The sequence below is a fragment of the Stereum hirsutum genome, assembly GCF_000264905.1.
Source record: "Stereum hirsutum FP-91666 SS1 unplaced genomic scaffold STEHIscaffold_3, whole genome shotgun sequence".
In the NCBI taxonomy this organism is placed as follows: domain Eukaryota; kingdom Fungi; phylum Basidiomycota; class Agaricomycetes; order Russulales; family Stereaceae; genus Stereum; species Stereum hirsutum.
In genome coordinates this window covers 2,959,791-2,985,290 of record NW_006763133.1, presented here as the reverse complement: position 1 = coordinate 2,985,290, position 25,500 = coordinate 2,959,791, and the positions used below count along the sequence as shown (strand labels likewise).

Genomic DNA, 25,500 nt, shown 5'->3' with positions numbered 1-25,500 from the left:
AGACTACTGCAGTGCTGGACGCTCTGAAACAAGGATGTCGTGTGGCGAAACACGCTGGCGATGCGTGGCACAAAGGGGTGTGGCGTGGCTGCTACCGAAATGATCACGGCCGCCCAAAGGGGTTGTTTGGAACCGAAGCTTTTGCCAAACAACGCCTCAACACGTGACTTGCGATGTTCGTTCTTGTTCCACCAAGATGGCGAACGACTGCTGGTACACATAACAGCTTCAAAACATCGTAGCAGAGCGCACTGAGGTTCTCGAAGATCAGTCGACACATATTTCGACACAAAAGTCTATCAGGAGAAAGAGATATAGAAGACCAAAAGAGGTAACACGGCATGCGCATAGGTGCATATGGTTCATAATCACCGTCAAAGATAACTTACATTACAAATCGAACAAGGAAAAGGAAGATAGTCTCGAGCAGAAAAAGGTACCAAAAATGAAGAGACAAACGGAGCCGAGACGAGAGACCCGAGCTAAGATCAAGAAAAACGACGGAGGCAGAGGCAGGCGTAGGCTATCTTCGAATGGAGACTAAAGTGTACACTGTGGGATGCGAAGCAAGGCACTATATAGTACAGTGGAGACTATGAGATAAAAACAAGTACGCGTTTCTAGCTCATGCTCAGTCCTAGAAGAGGCATCACGTTAAACACGTATCGCAACCGACGAGGATAAGCCAACTGTCTCAACGCACCTTCTTCGTGGAAGCAGGCTTGCTCTTAGAGGCAGGAGCTTTCTTCGCAGGGGCTTTCTTGGTGGCAGCAGTCTTGGCCTTGGAAGTGGGCTTAGCGCCAGTGACCGCCTGTGAAAGTCAGAGGCCCGAGTCAGCTATGGTTCAGATGGAGAAAAACAATTCATCGCAATGCACCTTCTTCGCCGCGCCGCGCTTGGACGGAGAGGTTGGCTTCCTCTCAGCAGGCGCCTTCTTACCAGCCAAAGTCTTTTTGGGCTCTGCCTTCTTCGCTGCAGGCTTCTTCGGTGCGGCCTTTGCAGCAGGCGCTTTGGCGGCGGGCTTCTTCGCGGCGGCAGGCCTGCCAGCAGCTGGCTTCTTCACGGTCTTAGCTTTGGTCGCCTTCGCTACTTTGGGCTTCGCAGCCGCTTTAGTAGAGGCCTTTGCAACTGGCTTGGTGGTCTTCGCAGCAGGCTTGTTCTATAAGTGTGGTTTCGCCACGTGAGCTATTGGACTTCGACCTATCTGACACTCAGCATTCATGCACATACCTCCTTCGCAGCAGAGGCCTCGCCAGTGGGCTTGGTCTTTGGAGAAAGCTTGACGCGACCAGAAGGTCCTAGAGAGGGTGGGTGAGCTTTGGGTCCTACCGGTGAGTCACCACATGAGTCGTTACCTTTAGGGAGCACAAAAGTGCCTTTATCGGCACCAGTAGTGATAGCCTTGTTGAGCTGGGTAGTCTGAGCGTTGCCCAGCTCTAGCTTGTACTTCTCCTCGACGAACCTATTCGACAGTCAGTTTGATAAGTATTAGATGACAAAACCAGTCAAATCAACTGACTTCTTGATTTGGGGGCGGGAAACACCTTGACGCGCCTCTTCAGGGTGCGCAGCGATACATTCCTAATTTTAACAGGATATCAAGTTCAGTACGAGTTGGAATTAGTTACATGAGTTAGAGAGCGATGCAAAGAGCGCCGAGAGCACAAATACACGCATGTTGGGCGAGGGGAAAACGTGTGACGACGGAGAGCGACCCCAAAGTGCCGCGCGGCGACAGCCGGGAGTGTGCGAGCTGCCCCTTTTGGGGTCATCGTCGACGACGATGGCAAGGAGATAACAACGACTAGACAAGGCGTAGAGCAGGACAAGGTCGTCGAGAGGACATTTGAGAACTGTTTCGCACCTTGATCATATCAGCCCAGGTAGGGTGAGTGGGGGCAGCCTTCGTCGCGGCGGCCTTCTTCGCAGCAGGCTTCGCAGAGCTGCTCTTCTTGGTAGCGGACATGTTGCTTGAGTTTGTGAAGGGTAGGGTGAGTTTGTGTTAGGTTGAGTGTCGAGGGCAGACGAGTGAATAGGGTGGTCGGCGGCGGGCTGGGCGAGTTGGGCGGGGGATGGTGGGGGTTTGGGACAGAAGATGTTGAAACTCCGAGACGCGATTCCGGTTTGTTTACCGCTCGACGCGCATCACGTGGTCAGTACACAAACTTTGTTTGTCCTACCTGTTCATATCGTTTCCCACTCAAGTGCCCAGGTGTGATGAGTATGGGGGATGTAATAAATGCTGAACAAGCGGCGGCGAGGAGTACAGAGGTCTGCATGCCGGCGAAGATGACGAGTAGCGCCATATTCATGAAGTAAAGCCAAGAAACCTCCATTTACCCAGCTTTTAAAGAACTCAAAAGCACTTCCAAGGAAGCATTCGAGTCCATCGAAGCTATATCCAAGCTATTTTCCCATCGGAAAGCGCATGGTAAATTTCAAGAGGAGGAGGAAGAGGTCGCAGCGGCGATGCGGACGGAGAGTCGGAGACCCGAGCGTACGGACTGCTTTACATCGTGCTATGTAGATCTTGGCTTGGTTCGGCACTGGCCGGGTCTGACATAAGCCGATCGCTGGACCAATCCCCGAACACTCGTCTCAACTTCGCCCTTACTTGTCTTCGTAAAATGTCCATTTCGCCGTCTCTCCAAGCGTCAGCTCGTTCAGCATATCGTGCTTTATATCGCGCATCTGCCGTCACATTCTCTGGTATTTGCCCTTGCATTGCTTCGGAAAGTTATGACTGATATAGTTCTGTACCAGGCGATGCCCCAGTCCTCACAGGTGCTTTGCTTTCGTTGCTCGCGTCGAAGGCTCTACCCTGATATGCTCCGAGCCTATAGCTTTCAGACAGAAGATGCGAAACGATACTATACAAGGGCGATCGTTGACGGACGAGAAAGCGTACGAAGAGAATGTGAAGTTGGCTCGTGAGATTGTCGACGTGCTCCGTAAGAACATCGTCCAAGCTCGGAAAGTAGACGGTGCATCAGGAAGGCCGGATGACGAGACATGGAGTACGTTGACAACTATACTTTGCTGTACCTACCAGCTTCTGATGCTGTCCCCTTAGAAATCTGTATAACGAAGGATACTGAACTGGCCGACAATGACACTATCAAGAAAGCCGCAGCCATTCCTCTTGAGCCTTCCGGACGAAGTCTCCGCAGGAAAGAAAAGCAGAAGGAAAAACAGTCAGAGGCCACAACGTATGCACTCCTGAATATTTCTCTGGTCCCTTTGCTTCCATTTGATACCCCGTCGCCGTTCTGATACAGGAGCCTTTGACTCAGCCCTCCGCCCCCGTCACCCACTGCTCCCCGCTTCTATTCTCAACTCAAAAAAGCACATAAACAACGTATAATACCAGAGCTCAAAGAGAGCGATCTCGAGGAGAACTTTGTCCGAGGTGCGTCCGTTTCGTATGCCATCTCTCGTCTGACGCTGAATTTACGGCTCTTGGCTGGTGGATGTGACACATAGGTAGCGGTCCAGGTGGACAGTCTGTCAATAAGACCGAAAATAATGTACAGCTTCTTCATAAACCGACTGGCATCCGAGTTACTTGCCACGAGACCCGCTCTTTAGAACAAAATCGCACGATTGCCCGAAAGAAGCTTTTGAATCAAGTGAGTCGTTCGCACCGTGGTTGGACGATTCTCGTCCTTTCCGGCTTTTACACTGATCTGAATGTAATGCTCAGCTGGACCAACTTGCGAACCCTGGACTTTCGAAAAGTGAGATGGGGAGAGCTAAACAGGCGGAGCGTGAACGTAGGCAACGACGCAAACAACGTAAGAAGGCCAGCAAGGCAGGGACTCAATCCGATGAAAGCGCGTAAACTGCCAGCAACGCAGTGGACTCTGCCGAACAATTCGTGTCCTTCCTTCAACATGTCTGACTAGGTCGTTTGCTCACCCACCGCGAGATCGTAGAGTTACCTTCGATCGACCCCCTGCATACGGCCCATTGCTTCTTCCTCGTGCATGTATTTATATAGTAATCTCCGCTCAACACATAATTATTATTTCTCACACCTCTGCCCCTATAATAAATCCTCAACGCCCATAGAGAACCGGAAAACGACCTTGTCGCTCTGTACATATTGTGGCGAAGTGGCGCACAACACATGCGTGAGAAGTACCTTCTTGCTATGGACCCGGTTCGATGGAAACGCGACTTGGATCTGTATCACATCGGCACAGTCGCGTTCATCTTGCCTCGTCCCCTTCTTTCTAAAACACCTGTTTCGGTACGAGCTCTGTTTAGGTAACCCTGCACCCTTCTGGTTATCAAGATGGCGAATAGCGGTAATAATATGGGCACCGCTCTTAGACGGTACACGTCCTTTCTTCATTGTACTTGCCTCAGCTTTACCGTCACAATATCTACCAGTTGCGCACATATCTCATGGATATCGCTCTTACTAGGTTAGAGGCTGTTACCTCCCGTTTAGAGGACCTCGCTGCGTCGTTTCCCGGTATCGCTGCACAGCCGGGTGCACTACCAGCTTCGACCACTGGCTCTGCTCCATCCTCGCAGCCTGCTCCTACCCGTCCTGCAGCAGTAGAGATCGACGAACTACCACATGTGGCCGTGTTCCAACAGATTGTAGATGAGAAGATTCAACCTGCGCTGAAGCTACTAGGTAGTATCTCGGAGGGTGTGGAAGCTATGCAGGAACAGGTGCGCTTCGTTCAAGTTCTTCAGCTCCATATTTCCTGTATTTGTGTTAGTTTATTGCTCTGATACACTGCTTATTTACACTCCTGTCTGTAGACGAAGTTGGCCGAACGCATCTGGGTTGCATCGGCGGATATAGTCAAGACTGCTGGGTCCTGTAAGAAACCGGACGACAAGGCACTCCAGGCGCTCATCGCGAGTTTGAACGAGGATATCATCAAGCTGGGAGACTTGAAGTCGAAGAATAAGAAGGATAGGGATTACTGGGACCATATGGCTGTGCTTGCTGAGAGCTCGCCTGCAGTCGGTTGGATTGTTAACGTGCGTCCGTCTAACTTTCGAATCATCGATGTGCACTTGTTAAAATGCGATACAATTAACCACGGATGGTAGACTAAACCCTTGCCATACGTGACCGGCGTTGAGGAGTCTACCCAGTTTTATGGAAATCGCCTCATCAAGACGTTCAAGGAGAAGCCAGAGTAGGTAGACACCCGTCCACGTCCTGAGTCCATCCTACTAAAGTATAATGGACTAAATAGGGGCGGAAAGCATGTAGAATGGGTTCGGGCTTACATGGGTATCTTCCCTGCGTTGAAGAGCTACATCAAAGAATTCCACATGACCGGTTTGACATGGAATCCGAAGGCATGTCACTAGCGTAGCATTGCACCTTGCTTCCTCCTGCTGATAACTTCCACAGGGATTGGCTTTGGCAGAATACCAGTCGAAGTCCGCGTCATCGGCCCCCCCTGCCGCACCAGCAGGAGGCCCTCCTCCCCCACCTCCCCCTCCACCGCCACCCGGTCCTCCTCCACCTCCACCCGCAGGATCTGCACCTGCAGCACCTGCAGGTGGCCATGCTGCACTGTTCGCTGATCTCAGCAAGGGTGCCGACGTGACAAAGGGTCTTAGGAAAGTGGATAAGAGTGAGATGACCCACAAGAACCCTACGTTGAGAGCGAGTAGCGTCGTGCCTGCCTCGACTTCACCGGCTGCAGGTGAGTGCTTTCTGAAATTTTGTTGCTCGTTGGTGATTGACGGTGAGTCCAGCGCCGAAACGGCCCACAAAGCCTACGAAGCCTCAGGCACTCGCGGGCAAGAAGCCGTCTAAATTCGCGCTTGAGGGCAACAAATGGGTCATCGTGAGTCTTGATATTGGTTTGTGTCGCTGTTGAGCCAATGACCAACGTGTATCTCCAACAGGAATACCAAGAAGATGTGTCCAGGTTGGACGTGGAAAATGTGGAGATGAACCAGACGGTCAACTTGTATGGTTGTAAGCGGGCGACCATTGTCATCAAGGGCAAGGTCAACGCTGTCACGATAGGTCGGGGGACCTTCAACTTTTCCCGTACACTCTACTGATACCCGTTCTTCTCGAATAGCAAACTGTAACAAAACCTCTGTCCTCGTCGAATCGGTCGTCTCCACGGTCTCCGTTACCAACTCCCCTTCCTTCACCCTGCAAATCACCGGCAACGCTCCCACCATCCAACTCGACTCTACCGACTCTGGCCAGATCTTCTTGAGCAAGGATTGTCTCGGCGTGGAGATCACGACGGCGAAGTGCAGTAGCATCAATGTGAACTTGCCTGTCGAGGGTGAGGAGGATGGTGTCTTTGAGGAGAAGGCGATGCCGGAGATGTTGATGACGAAGGTTGTGGGAGGGAAGTTGGAGACTAGCGTTGTGGAACATGTCGGTTAGAGCGGTGTACGTGTCGTTGCAGTTTGAGGGTTGTACGTGTCAGGCAAGAGGGAACGACAATTTGAGACGATCTTTCTTTTTCACTTGGATCAACTAATGATACCTAATAATGGAATATATTGTTCTGAGCGCTGGCTGCTCTGACAATTCAGTTTCTTCAGGAACGAGCAAGGTCGGAACGACGGTGGAGCGTCGTCACAATACCGTCATCCGTCAATCTTGCCGTTCATCGAACGTTCTCCCATCGCGTGCTGCCGGTTACTTTACAGAGGCACCCGACGCGATGGTAACGAGCTGCTATAAACGCCCCATCGTCAACGCTGACCGTTGTCCGCCATGCTGCTCGTCGTCCTCGCGAGCCTCGACGTCCTCTTCTGCTGTGAACTCCTGGGAAATATGAACCCGAGCGCTGTGATCTCAGATGGGCCGACGGCAGCCAAGTCTGATGTCAGCGATTGCCGAGAGCCGGGCTACGCGACGTCTCCTTCCGCTTCTGCTTGGCGAATTGGGCGACAAATCTGCGGTTGTTTCTGACGCTGGTCTTCTCCACATACACTCTCTCCTCTGCTTCGCTAGCACTTCCTGCACGTTCTTTCCTCCCTCCAACTTTGATTTTAAGCCTTCGAACACATCATGGATGATCCAGGATGGCACGCACGTCGACGAGCGGCAGAGGTACGTCTGATGTTTCCTTGAATACACCGCTTCATAGCTCACACGGATATGAAAATGTAACGTTGTTGTGTTCGAAAGCAAACTCAAGGTCGACACCCAGTAAGGGGCCCAGATGGACACTACCAGCCCACAGAGCAAGTCCAACCCATGAACGAAAGCTTCATCGGTGGCTTTGCTCCCCAGCCTTCACCCATCCCTACAGGTCGCTATTCTCACCACCAAAGCTATCACTTTCCGCAACCAGACGCGAATGGAAATGGCCCACCTCCTCCTGTTCCTCCGAAGCAGTCGAGGACATCGCTGCAGTCGGATTTGACGCAAATGACTGCTGCGGAGAGGTCTCAACACTTCAAGGTAGCGAAGATGCATCCGAATTTGCAGTTCATGTGTGGACCGCTCTTGAGATATGATACTGTTGATGAAAGGGGTGTGTGGCGTGGTGCTGCTATGATTGTTAGTGAGTGGCTCTTCTATCACGATGGACGCGAGTAAGATTGTTGACGGTGAACGTCTTGCAGCGGTGGACGCCGGTTCGACGTACGAACCCAATCCTATGCTCACTTACGAATGGGATCCCACCGGACCGAACTTCAGACCTGTTCATCGTGTCAAGCAAAGTCTTAGCGGGCAGGGCAAGTCCACCTACGACCTTGGTCCCCATCCCGCAGACCCCATGGCGCCTTCGTTCTCTCAAAGCCCGACTGACGACGGCCACATGTATCAAAGTCCCCAAGCACGCAAGGAGACCGTACCTGGACAAGAATTGTGGGCCTACGTGGGGAACGCAGGGTAAGTCTCGGATCTTACTCATGCTTGCTTATGTTTTTGCTGAGTGGTAAGTCTTGGTATGTGGGTGTGGGCGTTTCAGGTCGTTCACGTTCTGGAGATTTCTCATTGAGATTCCACTCGGGGATAAGGAGATGAAGATTCGGTATAGCATCAACCATGGGATCGAGTTGAATTTCTTTGTTCCGGGTCGTCAACAGACTATGCGCCTTGCTGCTTATTCCGTCAGTCCGAACTCGTCCAACAATGCCCTTCTACGACCTCTCGCTGTTCACTGACAGTTCTCGTCACAGTGTAATGGTTTCAGTGCTGGTGTCAACCCCGATGACTTCCGCGGACCAGGTTTCCAAACTGGTTACGACCCAGTATGGGTGGACCTTCTCGCCAAGCATGACGAGCGTCCATTCCACGCCTTGGTCGGCGGGGGAGACCAACTTTACTGTGATGGGTACGTTTCTCTTAGTCTTCCCATACCATGACCTTTGGACTGAGACATGACGTATGTTTTGTTCATGCAGTCTTACACGAGAGCCCGAGATGCAAGACTGGGTGACACAAGCCAAGCCGGAGGACAAGATGAACTACACTCTGACAGAGGAGATGGCCCTCGCTATCGATCGGTTCTACTTTAATCATTACTGCCAAGTATTCCGGAGTGGCGCCTTTGCGAGAGCGAACAGTTCAATGTACGTGTATACCTGATTGGTTTGACTTGGTCACCTACTTATGGAACGATCGCTCCCACACCAGACCTATGATGAATATGTGTGGTGCGCTCGACTACTTAGGTTATCGTGCCGCGCTCCTTGCTGAAAAGTGTCGATATTCTCGTTCTTGGTGTAGATGACCACGGTGCGTACCTTGAAGCTACTCAAACCGATCTGTATTCCTCTTATTGACCCTGCCGCATGACCAGATCTGGTGAGCCCTTGATCGTCACTTTGTACGTTTGACTTGGTTGACCAGAAAACCATACAAGATTGACGGATTCGGAAGTTGTACGTGCGCCTTCTACAACACCTTGTCACCCCAACCTTTTCCTTGGCCAGTAAATCATTCACTGACGGTCGACTGGACAGATCCTGACGCGCTACAGCAAGCTCAGGTCTTCAACACGTATGACTTCTGAGTTTGATTGTATTTTATGTGACCATTGCTCAACTCAAATTATAGGATCGGCGCGCGAGGATACTGGTTCTTCCTTATTTTCCAGTGCTTCATCAACCGTGCGTCTGCGTCATTGTCCCTACGCAATACCGTATACTGACTCTCGGGTTTCGCTTGCAAATTCACAGCGAGCCTTGACGGACTAGATGACGCACCAGGGTCCCATCTCAACAAGTCTCTCATCATAGGCCAACGAGGCCCGTTCATCCCATTCCCTTCCCACTCTTTCCTATCATACATTGGGCCAACAAGTTATTGCCTTATGCTCGATTGTCGGTACGTAGTACTAGTCATATGACTCTCCTCTCTCGCCTTTTTTTTTGCTGGCTTATAGAATGCGCATTGTTGCCGTGTAGAGCGGAGAGGAAGTTGAGCCAGGTATGTAGTGAGATGGAGTACCGTAAGGTATTTGATAGGTTGCAGGCTCTTCCACGGCATGTCGAACATTTGATTGTTCAACTTGGTACATTGTTCCTCAATCAGTTCCTAGAGCTATGAAGTTGAATTCAAATTGTATGCAGGTATCCCGATCGCATATCCTCGGATGGTCTTCTTGGAGACGATGTTGTCGTCAAAGTTGAACCCCCTTGTGTCATTGGGACGCTCTGGATCATTGGGGCTCAAAGGCTTCGTGAACAAATTTAACGCGGATGCTGAATTGTTGGATGACCTGGTTCGTTCTCTTCTCATCCTAACTGCATATCTCGAACTCAAGTCGTCCCCTCTCTGTTCGCAGAATGACCATTGGACATCAAAGCACCACAAGGTAGCTCTATAGCTCACCCGTATTCAGTATGATGGGGCACTGATAGACTACACCACCGCCTTCTCCACTCTCAGACCGAACGCAACTGGTTCCTCGAACAACTACAACAGCTCGCCATTCGTCGACGTATCCGTATTACATTCGTATCAGGCGACGTCCATTGTGCGGCGGTCGGCGTGCTGAAGACGCTAACGAGGAAGAAGGCCGTTGATGTCCCGCCCGAGCAGGACTATAGGTATATGTTGAACATCGTATCCAGTACGTATCCTTTATTTTTGTTGAGGCAACGGGAGTTGGTACTGAAGTGGCGTGGTTTTACGTTTGCATAGGTGCTATTGTGAATACACCGTAAGCTAATATGTCATTAGCAGACGAAGTTCGTATCTGATGATTATCCCCCTGTAGACCTCCTGCAGGCGTGCTCGCTCTTGTAGGCCAGTTGTCGACCAAGACACATCGGACGATGCACTACTGCGATACCGACGAGACAATGGTATATCGGTCCCTTCTATTGAACGGGTTTCTCCGTACTGACGACGTCTAAACATTTCTAGATGCCAATCTTCGACAAGGACACCAACGGCACGAACAACAAGAACAAGTTCATCATGGGCCGTCGAAACTGGTGTAGTATTGTCTATGATGACCACACTGGGGACTTCATTTTCGATATTCGGGTGGAGAAGGAGAAGGGGAATGGGGAGACTATTGGGTACGTATCACTGCCTTCGTGTCCCCACTTTATGGCCAGAAAAGCACTACGTCCTAACCGTGATATGTTGTTTCTAGTTATGTGACCAGGGCTCCTGCTCCGAAATGGCAGCCTATAGCCTGAACCACAACACCGCTGAAGAAATGTCGGTCCTTGTTCATTCCCTCGCTCAGAAAAAAAATATGACGCGCACACTTTCTGTTCAGTGCAGTCCATTCAGCAACCGTTTCTCACTTACTCTACGTATGACCCCTCGCTCAATTTTAGTATTTATTATCAACTTCTCTCCCTCTTTTCATTTCCATCTAATGTGCCTCGTCTCTCGCTTTGCTTTCGCTCCCGTTCTCTATTCAAGCTATTCGGTGTCTATGAGTCTTGATTTTTTTGAGGTTCGAATATCAGTCCTACCTCTCGTCTTCACAAGCTATCTCCATACGCAATCTTTCACCCTGACTCCTTTGCATTGCATTCTATAACTCGACATGCTACCCTCCTAACCTTTCCTTCCGAGGAACAGCACACTGTATACTGACGACCCCGACACCCAAAGGATACCCTTAACTTATGCAAGTCGAGATAACCAAACCCAGTTGGCTTTGATTTTGTGGATTGACCATCTGTCTACTACCTCTGTGTGGCCTCAACTGACTCGCAAATCCGACAGCTTTCGACGCGTGCACGTCCTTCAATTCGAAACTTAGCCTCAAATCCAAAAAAAAAATCCACCATGTGCAGACTGAGCCACTCGGGTTTTTTCATTCGCAGGAAGCCCGGAATTAAACCTGCAATGTAGCGTGCTACTCAGCCTGCATCGGGTGCCGCGATGTGGCATCGGACTGTGTTGAACCGACGACCTCGGAAGAGTTCGGAAGTTCGTCGGGATTACTTTTGTGACAGCAATATCCGATACACCATCGCGGCGGTGATTGTATTGGGCGTACCTGGATTATATGCACCACTTTTGTGGCACAAAATGGTCTCCTCCCGCCATTCATTCACTCATGCACGACACAATGTATAGTCTGTATTATGTAGATGATTTTAATTTTGTTCTACTTCGCCCCAGCTAGACTGACCGGCAAGGCGACGCGGCGAAAGTGGCAGGTCGCTGTTCTGCCGCCAGGATGTGGCCCAACTGATTCACAAGTCACTCCGACAGCTTTCGACGCGGGCACGTCCTTCATGATCAATTCGAAACTTGGCCTCAAATCCGAAAAAAAAAAAGTACCACCGTGTGCAGACTGAGCCACTCGGGTTTTTTATTTCGCAGGAAGCCCGGAATTAAACCTGCAATGTAGCGTGCTACTCAGCCTGCTTGGGTGCCGCGATGTGGCATCGGATTGTGTTGAACCGGCGACCTCGGAAGATTTCGGAGGGTGGCCGGGATTCTTTAGTGACAGCATTATCCGATACACCATCGCGGCGGTGATTGTATTGGGCGTACCTGGCTCATATGCACCACTTTTTGTGGCACAAAATGGACTCCTCTTGTAATTCATTCACTTATGCACGACGTCAACACAATGTACTTATACTCTGTGTAGATAATCGTAATTCTGTTCTACTTCGCAGAAACTGACCGGCAAGGCGACGCGGCGAAAGTGGCGAGTCGCCGTCACGGGTCAGGTGGCGTCGTTGTGTTTGCACTGTGCAGCCGTCAGCGATCTGTTTTCGTGTCGTGTGCCATTGCAAAGTCACAGTGTGGTTAAATAGTGTGTACATGTATGGAGGGTATATGTGTGCAGGGAAGGCCTGTTCAATCCATGAATGTGAAAGAACGAAAATCGTCCTAATGAGTGGTTCCTTGCTAGAAACTTTGTATACCGCGGATCGCAATCCATTGCTCACGAACCCTCCTCCTCCTCCACCTCCATCCTCTGATCATGATACTGCATCCCTCCTCCGCCACCACTCCCACCACCGCCACCAACTGGCACTCCACCCCCTCCGCCCCTACCCATCATCCCTACATTCTGCTCCTCCTCTTCCTCCTCCTCCTCTTCGACCCCTCTCCGTTGCCCTTGTCCTTCTCTCCGTTCACCCTCCGCATCCTCCTCCACCTCACCTATCCCGTGTTCAGGATCAGGCTCATCCGCATATTCAGAATTATACCCGCTCTGAAAGCCAGAGCCAGGCGTATTAGGCGTCGGAGCAGGCGAATACGCCGAGTCCATAACAGTGCCAGGACCTTGACTCTGACTCTGACTCTGACTTTGGCCTTGACTTTGACCTTGACCGAGGCTAACACTAGGGCTAGGCCCAGGACCGTCCGAAGCCGCTACCCTTCCCAAACGGGGATCGTACGCGGAACTGGGGCCATTACCAGGACCAGCACCTGAACTGAAATTGGAATGGGAATGGGAATTGTGGTTGAAATTGAGGGAGGAGGGATTAGAGGAGGATTGGCTCATGTTCATGCTCATGCCGACGGACATGGTGTGCGGTGCGGGGGGAGGATCGGGATAAGGTATAGAATGGGGATGGGGATGGGGATGGGGATGAGGATGGGAGTGGGAGATGTCGCGCATGATGATTTCGACGTCAACGCCGTGGGGGAAGCGGACTTCGTCGAGGTCGTCGTACTGTGGATGAGGGTCGGAACGGGGATGCGATTGCGGTTGTGGTTGTGGTTGTGGTTCGGATCGAGATTGAGGCGGATGTTGAGTTGGGGAGAAATGATGGGTGTTCAGGGGCACAGATGGTTCGGGTTGTGGTGGTGGTGGCGTCGAATCCGTAGGGAGCGAAATGGTAGGAATCGACAACGGGATGGCAGGATGCGACGTCGCGATCGGCGGTGGCGTACTCCCCTCCCTCTCCGCCTCCTGCTTCAACATCGTCGCCCCCAGTCCCAATCCCAACCCCACCGGCTGAACCCCCGAAACCGAAGGAGCCACACTCGGCTCCCTCGACAGAATCTGCGACTGCTCCCTCGAAACCTCCGACCTCGCTCTGTCTCGCTCCCTCTCCCTCTCGCGTTCCCTTTCCATATCGACCTCTGCTTTCGTCTTCTGCTTCTTCGCGTCCGCCTGGGCCTTTCGTTTCTCCCGCTGTGCGGCCTTTTTCACCTCGGCGGACTCGGTCACGGCGCGGGCGGTGGCTTCTGTGCGTGCGGTCTCGTCTTCGCGTTTGTCCATCGCCCATTGCTCGTCCATGTATTCGGGGTAGCGTTCGTGGAGCGGACGCCAGGTTCTTTCTGTAGCTATACCCGTAGCCGAGGTGGGTGTGGCGTTCAGTGTGGCGTCGATGTCGGGAGGTGGAGGGAACGCAAAGTTAGGTCCTGGGTTGATACGAACGCGAGCACCGTTAAAGAGCGAGATGAGCGGGTAATACCCCAACGACCCGTCGTCGAACGGATTCAACGTATGTTCCTTCGCGCCCTCCCTCAGCCTCTTACCCCTGTCCCGTTTCCTCTTGTCCAACGGCGCTCGCAACGGACAGAAATCGTAAAGGTCGCGAAACGCGGTGCCCTGCGATTCACCATTCACGAAGAACGCGATCTGAGAGTTCGGGAGGGTCGGTAGAGGACGCATCGGGGCAGGTTCGGGCGGCACGTCTTTAGAGCCCCGACCACGCTCGGGCACGTTCTTCACCGTTGCGGATTTCTTAGTCGAGGACGGGAGGGAGGTCGTCTCGGTAGGCCTGTTCGAGCGCGAGGTGTCCATTAATGCTATCATCTCTTTACTCTGCGGATATTCGAGGGATTCCCAGTATTCCTGTCCTTTGAAGTCAATGGCGATGCGTTCGCGTTTAAGGTGCGCGGGATCGTGCGGGTCGTTCTTCACGGGCGAACGGAGCGGAGGGAGGGAGATGTACATCCCTATAGTATCGCCCACCCCGAATGCACGTCCATAAGGCCTCGTACGCGATAGCGTGACCTTCTCGCCCGTCTTGTCACGTATCCCATACGAATACCCGTCCAATCCACACGGCGCGTTCAACGGTGCCTCGCGTCGTCCAAATCCAAGCCGGACGTGCGCGCCCTCGCGACTCGAATACGACCCGGGTCCGTCGAGCGAGCGAGCGCCGCCACCATGTTCGACCGTCACCTCGACGTACCACTTTCCTTCCCTGAGAGGAACGTTCATCCGTGCGCTCCGGAACCCTTTATCGCCCAGCAAACCTAGTCCATCCTGTGTCACCCGCACGAACGGACTGCGGTCTTCCCAGCTCACGCGACACTTCTGTGGCGCGCTCTCGATAGTCCGGAAGGGGAGTGTCGCGTCTGGCGAGGCGACGCCGGCGGGTGTGTAGCGGAATCCGATACGGTTCAAGGGGACGAGGTCGGTGGTGCTGTATGGTGAGGCGTCAGAAATGGGGATAAAGACCGGGCCACGGGAGACGGTGAGGCGGGGTCGGTTGAGCAGGGAGGGATGGGTGGGCGTTATGGAGGATGAGGATGGGAGCAGGACGTTCTCTGTTCCCGGGTTTGTGCTGGGATTGGGGTTGGGGGTGCCGCCGCCGACGTCGGAGGGAGCGGGGGAGGCGGCGGCGGAGGTGCGTTGGTGGGTGTTGTGTCCTGTTTTACGCTTTTTGGCGGGGGGTGGTTGGGAATGGGCGGGGGCGACGGTGAAGGGGGATTCTGAGCGCGGTGGGGAGGAGCCGCCTGCGAGCATCGTGGATGGTGAGCGCGACAATTCGTGAAGCTGGAAGAGGAAGACAAGGCGTGAGCCCGAGCAAGAGCAGACACTTGCATTGGATAGCCCCTAACCTTAGACTGGGGTCTGTAGCCCCTCAGCTTGAGTGGCGCCGCGTGTTTTGACCCTCCTCCGAACTCAACCATGACTGCTCTAAGGTACGTGTCTTAATCCCGCTTGAGATCTATCGGCGCTGAACTTATGATGTAGACGCATCCAGAAAGTCAGTAACCTTAGAAGATCTTCCAGAGACATCCATCCATAACACACCTGACATGATGACATTGTGCTTTAGGAGCTCAAGGACATCAACAGCCAGCCCATTCCTGTACATATCGTGTTCTTCCTCTTTCCTCTAGAAAACTTGCTGACCCTCATCTCATATATTTAGGGCGTAACTGTCGAACCTCTAGAGGATAACCTCTTCATCTGGAACTGCTCGATCGCAGCAGCTGTAAGTTACGCCACCCTCCCTACCGTGTCATAACCTGCTCGTCCTTCATCCCCCATCTCCTCCATATACTCCCGTAAACCGATCCGTGGTAATATGGATAGTCTCTACACGGTATGCTTACTCTCTTGTGGATTTATTATCTAGGGAGATAGTCCATATAAGGGTGGCACCTTCAACTTCAAGGTCGAGCTCCCGGACAACTATCCCTTCAAAGCGCCTTCCGTACGTCACATCACCAGTCTTCTCTACGCATATACATGCACGTGCTCATGTCATTGTTACGGGTGTATGTCTTTGATGTTGAAGGTGACGTTCTCGACTAAGATCTACCATCCCGGAATCAACGAAGAGGGCCACATCTGCGTACCCATCCTCCGCGATCAGGTCCGTTCTGCTCTTCGCACAACTCTACTTTATATCTCACCACATTCTTCATGTTCTGGTATTTGGTATGCTGCGAATATAGTGGAAACCTGCTATCACACTGTCCACCGGTACGTCCACCTGCACTCTACGTCTGCGCCACCCAAGCTAATGCTAATGCTGACGCTCGCCACTTTATCTGTGTAGTGTTGAACGTCATACAGGAGAAAGTGAACAACCCGAGTCCGGACGATCCTTTTGAGCCCGATATCGCTGCGGTGAGCGCATTCCCTCCAGTTGTGTTCCGTGTAGCTGTAGCTGATGTTGAATGTTTATCCGATTTCGCGAACAGCAACTCAAGGAGGAAAGACCGAAGTTTCTCGCGACTGCGAAGGAGTGGACGAAGAAGTACGTCTCTCCACCATTGTGTACTCGTATAAACGTTCCTAATAACACGGGTGGTTGTCGACTGTTTAGGTATGCCACGGGCTCGTGATCCAGTATTGTGAACGACAACACAAACGATGGCCGATGAATGACGAACATGAAGATGTATCAGATATGTCAAATGTGCATTGTATGAAGAATTTGTACCGAGTCTCCACTTGCGCTCGTCTATTCTGATGATAGAAGACCGACCAACCTGATACTACCGAGAAGAATCTACCAAGCTCTCCGTGATCTCCCCTGCCTCGACCGCAACAGCAATCCACTATAACCCTGCTCTCATCCTCGCCACCCGAATCTCACCCATGACCCCAACACATCAGGACCACTCACTATTTTCCTTCAGTCATAGCTCGTCTCTCGAACTCGTGTTAGGATCTATATGTATGTACGATCTAGACAATGTCTGTTCGCGACCACGCCTCGGTGGGACGTACATAACACGACGGCAGAGGGGATAAGCAGCTATCTCCTTACGCGCTTGATGAATGGTGGACGGTATTATTACTACTGCCGACTGGGATGTAGTTTTCTGGAAACTAGATCAAGCTCGAGCCGTTATAATTACCTTCCCTGCAAAATGTCGAGGGAGGTTGAGTGGGCCAGACGAGCCTGGATGGAAGACGTCGATAATTGCCAGCTGTGACGCGACCTGTTCTGGAGAGTAAGTTTTATTCCATTGGATGTTTTGGCCATCCAAGAGTTGTGAATTTCGCGAAGATATTGCAGAAGTGACCAATCAAGGGGAGAGCGTGATTAGGCCCAGATCCGAGCAGAATCATCAGGCACTTGAGGACGAGAATAAACGGTCGGTGACGGCGCGTCCTGATTGAGACGGGCCTTGTTAGTCTTCCCCTCTCCTTTCGCTTTTCGTTTCTCCCTCAGCCTTACTCTGGACGCCCGCAGGCCCGGCACATCGCAGCGTCCTGCCGTCAGTTGCCCACCGTCGTTCGCTCTTCTCTTGTCTTTTCCAGTTCAACTTCTTCGCATCTTGCATCTTACATACCGCCAACTCCTCGTGTCCCACACGTTGCCTCGCCTCTCCTTCCTCTTTCACCTTTCTAATTCTGTACCCACCCACCCTCGACAAGCTCCCTGAACGCATCGTGTAAGAAACGAGGTCCTGAGCCCGACTTTTAGCCCAGCATGCACCGTTTCCGGTAAGTACACCCTACCCTCTCTGCCTCCCTCCAATCTCATACTTACTCACGGTCCCGACCTCTCCACCCACCCTACCTTTCCTCCTCGGCGATCTTCTCGTCTTTACGGCCGCGATCAAAACACGACTCTACTCGGGTCGCAATTCATACTCACCACAATCCCGCACCGCACCGACCGTCGAACGCGCTCTCGACCACACACTCTCCATCTAATTGCCTACTTGAACCCTGCACATCCCACACACCCGCAATCAATACCCCAATACCAATACCAATTTCCTCCGATCCTCCCCATACGACACGCACATCCGCATATCCACACCCTACGACTAACTCCCCTGCCTCCCCATTTCCAGCAAGTGGTCCGATCCGAGGAGAAGCCAGGTCCCCGAGAGCGCGAGGTCGGGCGCCGGACCTTCGTCTCAGTCCCAGTCGCAGGCGTCGTCCTCGTCCTCCTCGTCGTCGATGCGTCAACCTCCCGCGCTTGCCCCTGAACCGCTACCCGCCCTTCCCGTCGTCAGCGACTTTCGGACTTCACTCATCTTACCAGAGTGCGTCTCATCGTCTCTCGGCTGTCATGATCAAGTGTATTTAACTGACGACTCGATCGGCTTGGTGTTTTTTTTTTCGGTGGTGGTTTATTGTTATTGTTATTGTTGTGTTTGTGATGGGTTGACGTCACGAACCCGACCTCCAGTCTTTCCCGTCGATTCACCCTCCTCCGTTCCTCAACCGGCGATCCCGTCTCCGTCGACGACCTCCGCTCCAAATTCGCCGAACAACGCGCCCGAGGCTCCGACATCCAAGTCTCGGAAGAAGAAGAAGACATGATCCTCGACACGCTCAACCGTCTCCGCGTCAAATCGTCCACCTCCACCACCTCCACCTCCCACACCTCCACCACCAACACTTACTCCAACATGAACACCGATACGGACGACAGGGGCGGAGACTCGGGATACGCACCCGGCCGGGATTCGTCCGTGCAGAGCTCGCCTGCGAGCGGACATAGCCAGAGCAGTAAACGATACAGTAATAATTTGTTTGGGAGCGGACGGTTGAAGGATTATAGTTATTATCGGAGCGTGACGGCTTCGCAGCCGAGACAGAGAAGAGGGAGTGCGAGGAGTGGGATCTCGACGGTTTCGGAGGGGGTGAGCAGTGATGGGACTACCAGTGGTGGTGGTGGTGGTGGTGGTGGTGGTGGTGGTGTAAATAGGGCGGTCACACCGGAGGGGGGAAATGCGCAAGGAGAGTTATCGTCGTTGGAGGGGCCGGGGAATAGCAATAGCAATAGGTCTGCGGGGGTGGGATCGTCGATGGCTTCTTTGGACGAGTCGCAGGAGGAAGAGGAGAGTGTTAGGCCTGCGAAGGGGATGCATAGGGGTGACTATTTGAGGAGGGCGTCGAGGGCTTTGGAGGAGGCGATCAGAGAGATCGAGGAAGATGTGGAGGGCGAAGCGGAGGCGGAGGAAGAAGAACACGAACAAGTGGAAGAAGAAGAGGATCCGGACGGGGACAGGGACGATCAGGTTTTAGTGCCCCGTTCGCCCGTCGGCGGCGTGAACAAGCACCACGATGCGTTCGAGAGCCTTTCACATGAACTGGTGCGTGTTTTCTCTGCATTTAATCACCGTGCTTTTAGGAGGTTTCCAGTCCTTTAGTCCTGTTCGTTGCGGAAATCTAATTTCGGCTCAATTTATTATCGGTCACGCTTCCCTTCCATCCAGGACCGCACGCCGAAAAATATCGCGTCTGCTATTTCGGCGGAATACGAAACGGGCACAGCCCTCTCGTACGATCATCATCATCATCACATTCCCACATCCTCGTCCCCGAGCAACTGCAACAACGCTAGCAGCAATAACACTAACACTAACAATGTCGGCGGCGGCAGTAGCAGCCATCGTGCTTCCTCCCCATGGTCCCGCTCGCCCACCGTGTCTCCGACGCCGAGATTACCTGGTTATATACCGGGCATGCCACGGCCCATGACCCCTCGCGACTTTGGGATGGATTCGGACGATCAGTCGACTACGCCGCGCGCTACGTCCCCTCGTCTTCCTGACCACCGGGCCTCTCCTGGTATCTCGCTGCCAAATTTAGCTTCGAACCTCCACAAACGCGATTCTTCGAGTCGCACGGGCTCCCCGCTTGCCGCCACCGCCACCGTCACCGCCACTGGTGCTCATTCTCAGTTTATCACACGCTCGTTCAAGGCGAATGGGACTTCTTCGACCTACTCCAACGTCAACGCCAGTGCGGAACAGAGGGATCGGAGCTCGCCGGTGGAGGATAGGGACCGCGAAAGGTTCAGTGGGGATGTGGACACGGACGATTCATACCTCGACTTTGGGACCCCTCAGGAATCTTCGATTTTGGGTGGTCGTCGTCGTCCAGCGTCACCTCTCACTGGCCTCGCATACCAAGCCATGTCAGTCCCTTCGCGCCCGAGCACACCCTCCAGCATCACCTGGCGGTCGTCCTCCAACGCCGCCAGTCCGCAGAAGGCCACATTCGCTGCCGGGCACAACAAGAACAATTCCTCGCTCAGCTCGTCTTCCGGCGATTGGCAGGATCAGTCGGGTTCTGGTTCTGGTTCGCGCACACCGGAGAGAAGGGGAAGTTTGTCGAGACAGAGTCATGCGCGGAACGATAGCATGACGAGCACGAATGACGTCCACGACCCCGCGGGCATGTCACGCTCGAAATCAGCGCTCTCGACCTCTCGCTCCTTACGCTCTCCTGCCCTGCCCGACTCGCCACTCCTAGACGGACAGGACACGCCCAATTTGTTCGGGATGGCGATGTCGCCCACGGGGCGGATCGTGCCAGAAAGTCATAGTCATAGTCGGTCGCCGTCAGCGATGTCGTTGGCCGACCTCGGTCCGCCGGCTTCTGCGGTTTCGGTCTCGGTGTCGAGTCGGGGTTTGAGGTCGCCTACGCCGACGGGCTCGTCTGCTTGGTCTCCTACGTCCACCACGTTCCCCGAAGGACGGATGTCGCCCAACAACAACAATAACAACAACAACTCCAGCACAAACACGCACCACCCCCGCGCGTCGTCCAAACAGAGCTTCACGTCTCCCTTCTCCCTCGGCCAGTCCCACCCGCTCCTGCTCTCACCTACGGGCAACTCTTCGAGATCATCGCTCGAGTCTGCGGGCTCGAGCTATCATTCGTGGGACGAGGCGCATAAGCATGATCGGACGATCGCGATGTTCGCCGCGCTCGAGTCGTCGACGCAGCCCGTCTGGCATGATCTCTCGTCCAGCACCGATAAGTCGTCTTCGTCCACTGCGGGCGGTATCGGTGTGGGTGCGGGCATGGGTGAGGCGGAGGAGGTGTTGCAGAGCGTCGCGGGGCTGACGAAGGCGGATTTGGTGGCGGTGCAGGAGAGGTTGATCGTGGCTGCGAGGGCGAGGGCGGAGGCGCCGATGGATGTGGCGAGGGAGAGGAGGGAGTCGTTGAAGAGGAGGAGGCCGTCGACTTCGCAGTCTACGTATTCTCAGAATGGGAATGGGAGGGATAGTAGGGTAAGTTGATTTGTTGCAAGATTTGATTAGTGGTGGACTAACCGTGAACTGTTATCGGTTAGGCTGCGGATCCTATTCCTCCGAGTCAATCGCAATCCACCTCTCAATCGCAATCGCAATCGCAATCTCAACCTCAATCTCAACATCAACATCAGGCTCAAGTCCAGTCTATACCCGCTCCGGACCATGTGCAGAAGGCGCTCCTCGAGTCCGTTCTGCATAGTATAGATGCCTCTCCCCGTGGTCGCGTTACGCCTATCACAGTGCCTACCCAACCTCAGTCTAAGCCCGACACGGCAGAAGACACTCCGGTCAATTCGCCGACGGATACGCAGCTTTCTAGCCCGACTAGGAGGCGTAGGGCATTGGCGGACGCTCTATTCGGAGGAACTGAATTGGTGTCCACCACTCCGTCCCCTGTGCCCCGTCTTGCTTTCGACGACGACGACGATGTCAAAGAGCCAGGTACACCACATGACGATGGTGATCATCCAGACGCCTTCATGGCTCACTCTCCTGAACCAATCGCAGATGATACAGTCCCTCAACCCAGCTCACCGGCACCTCCCAGCCCTCGTATCATCACACCCGCTCCCGACCAACCTTTCGTGACCAAAAGCCAGCTCGAGCAAGATGTCCTTCGCCGGACCGAAGCCGCGATGGCTCAGCTCAAGCCCACGTCCTCCTCCAATCTCAGAGTGAACGAGATCTCTGGCGGTACGCATCGGAGGCAGAAGATCAATCCTCACCAGATATCCAGCCCCACGCTCGTTTCTGCGTCTACGAGCGTCGATACCATCCCTCTGCGCGCGACTTCCGTTACCTCCTCCGCCAACGTCGCCCACTCTCATCCTCATCCCCATTCTCAGCCTCATGCTCCCCAGAATACTTCCAAATTGGGTTCCCGCTTTAAGCGCCTAAGGGGCACGTTACGCTCGAAGCCGGGCGAAGAGACGCCCTATGCTTCCGACGCGGGCTCGCCACATTCCGCAGGCCCTCAGTCGCACTCTCAGTATCCACGCTTCGGGTCTGCGACTTTACATCCTTCGGCCGTTCAATCGGTCATGAGCGCTACCGAGGCGGGTGGGTTCAGGGTCCCCTTGCCCAGTCCGCCAGCCTCAGCTGGACCAGGTTTGAAGGGCTTCATGGCCAGGTTCCGTAGGCCACGCACGGCAGAGGGGATGAACGAACCCTCTAGCGGCGCCGAACATCGGAAGCCACCGCTATCGTCGTCCACGTCGGCGCCTATCGCTCATACCATGCAGACCCTACAAGCTCAGTCACACCACACCCGTGCATTCACGGAGGAGGTACGATCTGCCCCTGCGGACAACGTCACCTTCCACGGATTTGGGTCATTTTCGTCTACACCGTCATCCCCTAACGCTCCGTCTCATTCGCATTCAAACTCGCATTCCGAACCGTTCTTCGATCGCGAGGTTTCTCCTCAGCCTGCATCATCTGCCTCGGCCTCTCCGTCTGCGTCTGCAGACCAAGCCGCTTTGAAGCAGTTGTTCGACGCCGCTTCGAATCTCGGTCTCGATCAGGGTGCCCTCAACGACTTGCTAGCCCGTTCCGGTTCCATCTCGTCAAAGGCCAAATCTAACGTCTCGAAGCACGCATCCGCCGCGCCAAGTCACAAAAGCGGACGGACGGAAGTGTCCTGGCTCGAGCGTTCTCGCTCCCCCATGACGCTCTCCGAGGGCCGGCCAAGCTTGGACCAACAGCTGCACAACCAGCAGCACCCACGCCCTCCAACGCCCTCCTCGCCGAAACCCACCTCGACTTCGGACGCCGTGCGAAAGCTCTCCATCCGGAAAGCCACTGCTCGCCCGGCTCGTGAGACGGCCGGCAGTGCAAACAATGCGTCCTCCTCCATAGACGCGGATAGGACCGTGCTTCGGAGAACCTTGATCTTCCCCTCGGAGTCAAGGCAGTCGACGGCAGACGTTGGCTCTCTTTTCCCCAAGAGCACGACTTCTTCGTCACGCCGTCGGCGTTCTGCGAGCGCTGCCTCCGTTCACTCGCAGCGGTCCATACACGATCGGGCACCTACGCCCCCTCCGCCCAAGTCTCCGACCGGTCGTCGGTTCTCGACTGATACGACGCCGCCTATGCCGTCATTACCTAGTGCGCTGAGGGCGCAAGTCGAACAACACAACATACCCGTTCCACCATTACCCACTGCGTTGGAGCAGTCTAATTCGGCGTATGATTCTTTGTGGGTCTCCATTCTTTTGCCCTCGTCTCCTTTCGTGATCGTTCCAGGCCGCTGACGATGACACCCCGAATAGATATGAATTTTATGCTACCGACGGAAAACCTGCGATCGCTGTCTCTGGCGAACCCAAAGCGGACGTTGAGGACCCGGCGTCTAACACAGATGGCCGTGCCGTCGAGGTTCTCGAGCTGGCTAACGGTGAGACAATATGGTACGCCGCTTCCAGGGACTCCACGCGAGCGTTATCGATTGATCTTCTTACTCTCGTTAAAAACAATAAGGTCCATCGTGAATGGGCTCCGCGACGATGATGCCGAGTCACTGTACATGAACAGGGCTAGCTTCGTTTCGGACTACTCTTACCGTGATCCTGGCGAGGGAGTTCAATTGTTCATCAAAGAACATGCGAGAAAAGGTTCAAAGGACAGCACGAGTTCGTTCCTCTCTCGAAGGAAGACACAGCAGCAGGCTCCACGACGACCGGAGACCAAGGTAGGTTCTCGTAATCTGTGCCAGTTGGCCACGTCTGACATTTGTCCTCCAGGTGTTTTTCAGCTCCTCGCAACAGATAGGGCGTCTCATCGACAACCTTTCGTCGGGGATGGAGGCTGGTTCTTTCAATATCGTGCCCACAGCTCCTGCACCCAACTCGTCCTCCTACCATTCTGAGTCGGATGTCCATTGGACCGTGGAAGAACGGCTCGAACATATGCTCGGCAGTATGAGCACGACTTGATCGCTTTTCTCGTCACTTCTCTATTAATGTGATGTGCTTTCACCTTCTGATTATGGACATGGACTCTTTGACTCGTCCGAGCTACTTTGTTTTTCCGATGCTTTGTTTTCTATGCACCGATCTGGGCTTCTTTATTCTCCCCCTTGCTTCTCCTTCTTCATCTCTCTATCGTCTTCTTGCTTTCCGCTGCAAAATTCACACCCACTGCATACCCTATGTTCTCGTTATTATGTACATAAATAATTAAGGTTCCACAAACCGATACCTTCTTTGCCATCTCCATTCTACCGTCCCTATCCGGCCTCCTCAGAAAAGCAACACGCACACACATCCATTCTAGGCCCACCCGCGAACCCTGCTCGAAACTGCCACTAGCTATAGTATAGAACCCAGGAGCTTCGCTCCGACGATTATATCGTCACACCTCATAATCCCATCTTGTCCACCCATCTGTTTATAGTGAGCGCCACGACTGCGTCGATGAACAACGGAAGATGAGCGAATGTGAAGTTGAGGCTCGCGAATGGCAAAGGCATGTTCAAGTTGTGGAGCGTCGTCGAACGTTCATTGTCCGGCCGATAGTAGCCGAGCAGCTGCTGTCCAGGGAAGGTGTAGAGCTGCAGAATGCATATGGAAAGAAGCGGGAGTTTCGCGTTGAGTTATTGATCCTGATACGGTTCTCTATAGATGGACCAAAACGGGAATACTTGCATCGTAACTCTCGGTGCCGGTCCTTCGCCACATGTAACGCTGCTGGGTGTTTCCTGACACGAATTGTCGGTCGCTAAAAGGAGGTAGATGCCAGCGGGGCTCTGTTCAGTGGTCCTGCAGCATGTACTGAGGATATAGTCGCTTACTTGGGATTATGCTCCAGGATGTAGAACTCCTTCATGTGGAACTGCCTTCCATCGATGGTGGCCGTTCCCTGGGAGAAGGGCATTTCACCGACCGTACTTTCGCTAAGGCGCGTTGGATCTTAGACGTGACGATGGCGAGACATACCAGGAGGTTCCGGCCAGCCCAATCCAGCGTAGCCACGGGAACCCCGGTCGCCCCATGACCTCGATAGAACTGAAGATTAAGCATAAGGCAAAATCAGACTTCAAGAGCTCCGATAATCAGAAGACGGTCAAAAGCAAAACAGACGGACCGTCGTCTTCGCGCCATTGATCCCCTCAATTATCGTTTCGACGAAGATTCCCCATGTTGGTTGGTTGCAGAGGACGATGACACCGTGCCTAGGGTCGTTGGCGTTGCCCGTGAAGTGCGCCACGTAGTTGGAATTTACCATGGCAAGTAGTGTTGGGTTGTGGGTTGGAAGTGTAGGCTCAAGGTTGGATGGTCCGGCCGGAGGGTATGCGTGTCTCCTCCCTCGAAGAAACGGGACATGTTTATATCTCGCGAGAGAAAGGCGTTTCCTAGGACTGTGTCTCAGTCTGTGTCATGAGGGGT

General features: G+C 53.5%; 7 protein-coding genes across 7 annotated transcripts; 5 read left to right on the top strand and 2 right to left on the bottom strand.

The window, feature by feature from the left end:
- Window positions 1-236: 236 nt before the first annotated feature.
- On the bottom strand, window positions 237-2,067 carry STEHIDRAFT_145470 (uncharacterized protein). Its single transcript, XM_007301268.1, has 7 exons — window positions 1,865-2,067; window positions 1,520-1,581; window positions 1,356-1,462; window positions 1,231-1,298; window positions 878-1,159; window positions 704-811; window positions 237-637 (listed from the first exon to the last, which is right to left on the bottom strand). The coding sequence occupies exons 1-7, from the start codon at window positions 1,964-1,966 to the stop codon at window positions 632-634; spliced, it is 735 nt and encodes a 244-aa protein (XP_007301330.1). The 5' UTR covers window positions 1,967-2,067; the 3' UTR covers window positions 237-631.
- Window positions 2,068-2,627: 560 nt separating this feature from the next.
- STEHIDRAFT_154200 (uncharacterized protein) lies at window positions 2,628-3,841 on the top strand (the record flags this gene model as incomplete). Its single annotated transcript, XM_007301267.1, has 7 exons — window positions 2,628-2,709; window positions 2,764-2,784; window positions 2,844-3,017; window positions 3,074-3,209; window positions 3,294-3,409; window positions 3,484-3,629; window positions 3,704-3,841. The coding sequence occupies 7 exons, from the start codon at window positions 2,628-2,630 to the stop codon at window positions 3,839-3,841; spliced, it is 813 nt and encodes a 270-aa protein (XP_007301329.1).
- Window positions 3,842-4,213: 372 nt separating this feature from the next.
- On the top strand, window positions 4,214-6,518 carry STEHIDRAFT_166571 (cyclase-associated protein). Its single transcript, XM_007301266.1, has 9 exons — window positions 4,214-4,338; window positions 4,431-4,686; window positions 4,780-5,004; window positions 5,077-5,165; window positions 5,226-5,331; window positions 5,387-5,684; window positions 5,737-5,828; window positions 5,890-6,013; window positions 6,072-6,518. The coding sequence occupies exons 1-9, from the start codon at window positions 4,298-4,300 to the stop codon at window positions 6,389-6,391; spliced, it is 1,551 nt and encodes a 516-aa protein (XP_007301328.1). The 5' UTR covers window positions 4,214-4,297; the 3' UTR covers window positions 6,392-6,518.
- Window positions 6,519-6,757: 239 nt separating this feature from the next.
- STEHIDRAFT_75111 (uncharacterized protein) lies at window positions 6,758-11,030 on the top strand. Its single transcript, XM_007300566.1, has 20 exons — window positions 6,758-7,066; window positions 7,145-7,523; window positions 7,585-7,855; window positions 7,935-8,076; window positions 8,146-8,300; window positions 8,371-8,538; window positions 8,603-8,622; window positions 8,696-8,708; window positions 8,819-8,850; window positions 8,932-8,968; window positions 9,026-9,078; window positions 9,148-9,295; window positions 9,376-9,482; window positions 9,541-9,692; window positions 9,756-9,785; window positions 9,860-10,043; window positions 10,115-10,133; window positions 10,191-10,278; window positions 10,340-10,497; window positions 10,575-11,030. The coding sequence occupies exons 1-20, from the start codon at window positions 7,025-7,027 to the stop codon at window positions 10,618-10,620; spliced, it is 2,244 nt and encodes a 747-aa protein (XP_007300628.1). The 5' UTR covers window positions 6,758-7,024; the 3' UTR covers window positions 10,621-11,030.
- Window positions 11,031-13,616: 2,586 nt separating this feature from the next.
- Window positions 13,617-15,110, bottom strand: STEHIDRAFT_50647 (uncharacterized protein; the record flags this gene model as incomplete). The annotated part of the gene is made up of 1 exon (XM_007300336.1): window positions 13,617-15,110. A coding segment is annotated over one exon (1,494 nt), but the record flags the coding sequence as incomplete, so codon positions are not given.
- Window positions 15,111-15,339: 229 nt separating this feature from the next.
- Window positions 15,340-16,720, top strand: STEHIDRAFT_93315 (ubiquitin-conjugating enzyme; the record flags this gene model as incomplete). Its single annotated transcript, XM_007301265.1, has 9 exons — window positions 15,340-15,354; window positions 15,427-15,459; window positions 15,523-15,585; window positions 15,730-15,807; window positions 15,892-15,969; window positions 16,052-16,079; window positions 16,156-16,226; window positions 16,301-16,356; window positions 16,426-16,720. Coding segments are annotated over 9 exons (441 nt in total), but the record flags the coding sequence as incomplete, so codon positions are not given.
- Window positions 16,721-17,694: 974 nt separating this feature from the next.
- STEHIDRAFT_119383 (uncharacterized protein) lies at window positions 17,695-25,336 on the top strand. Its single transcript, XM_007301264.1, has 11 exons — window positions 17,695-18,106; window positions 18,253-19,162; window positions 19,286-21,091; window positions 21,154-23,312; window positions 23,386-23,522; window positions 23,593-23,804; window positions 23,857-24,665; window positions 24,760-24,832; window positions 24,906-24,976; window positions 25,054-25,119; window positions 25,199-25,336. The coding sequence occupies exons 1-7, from the start codon at window positions 18,021-18,023 to the stop codon at window positions 24,046-24,048; spliced, it is 5,502 nt and encodes a 1,833-aa protein (XP_007301326.1). The 5' UTR covers window positions 17,695-18,020; the 3' UTR covers window positions 24,049-24,665; window positions 24,760-24,832; window positions 24,906-24,976; window positions 25,054-25,119; window positions 25,199-25,336.
- Window positions 25,337-25,500: the final 164 nt, after the last annotated feature.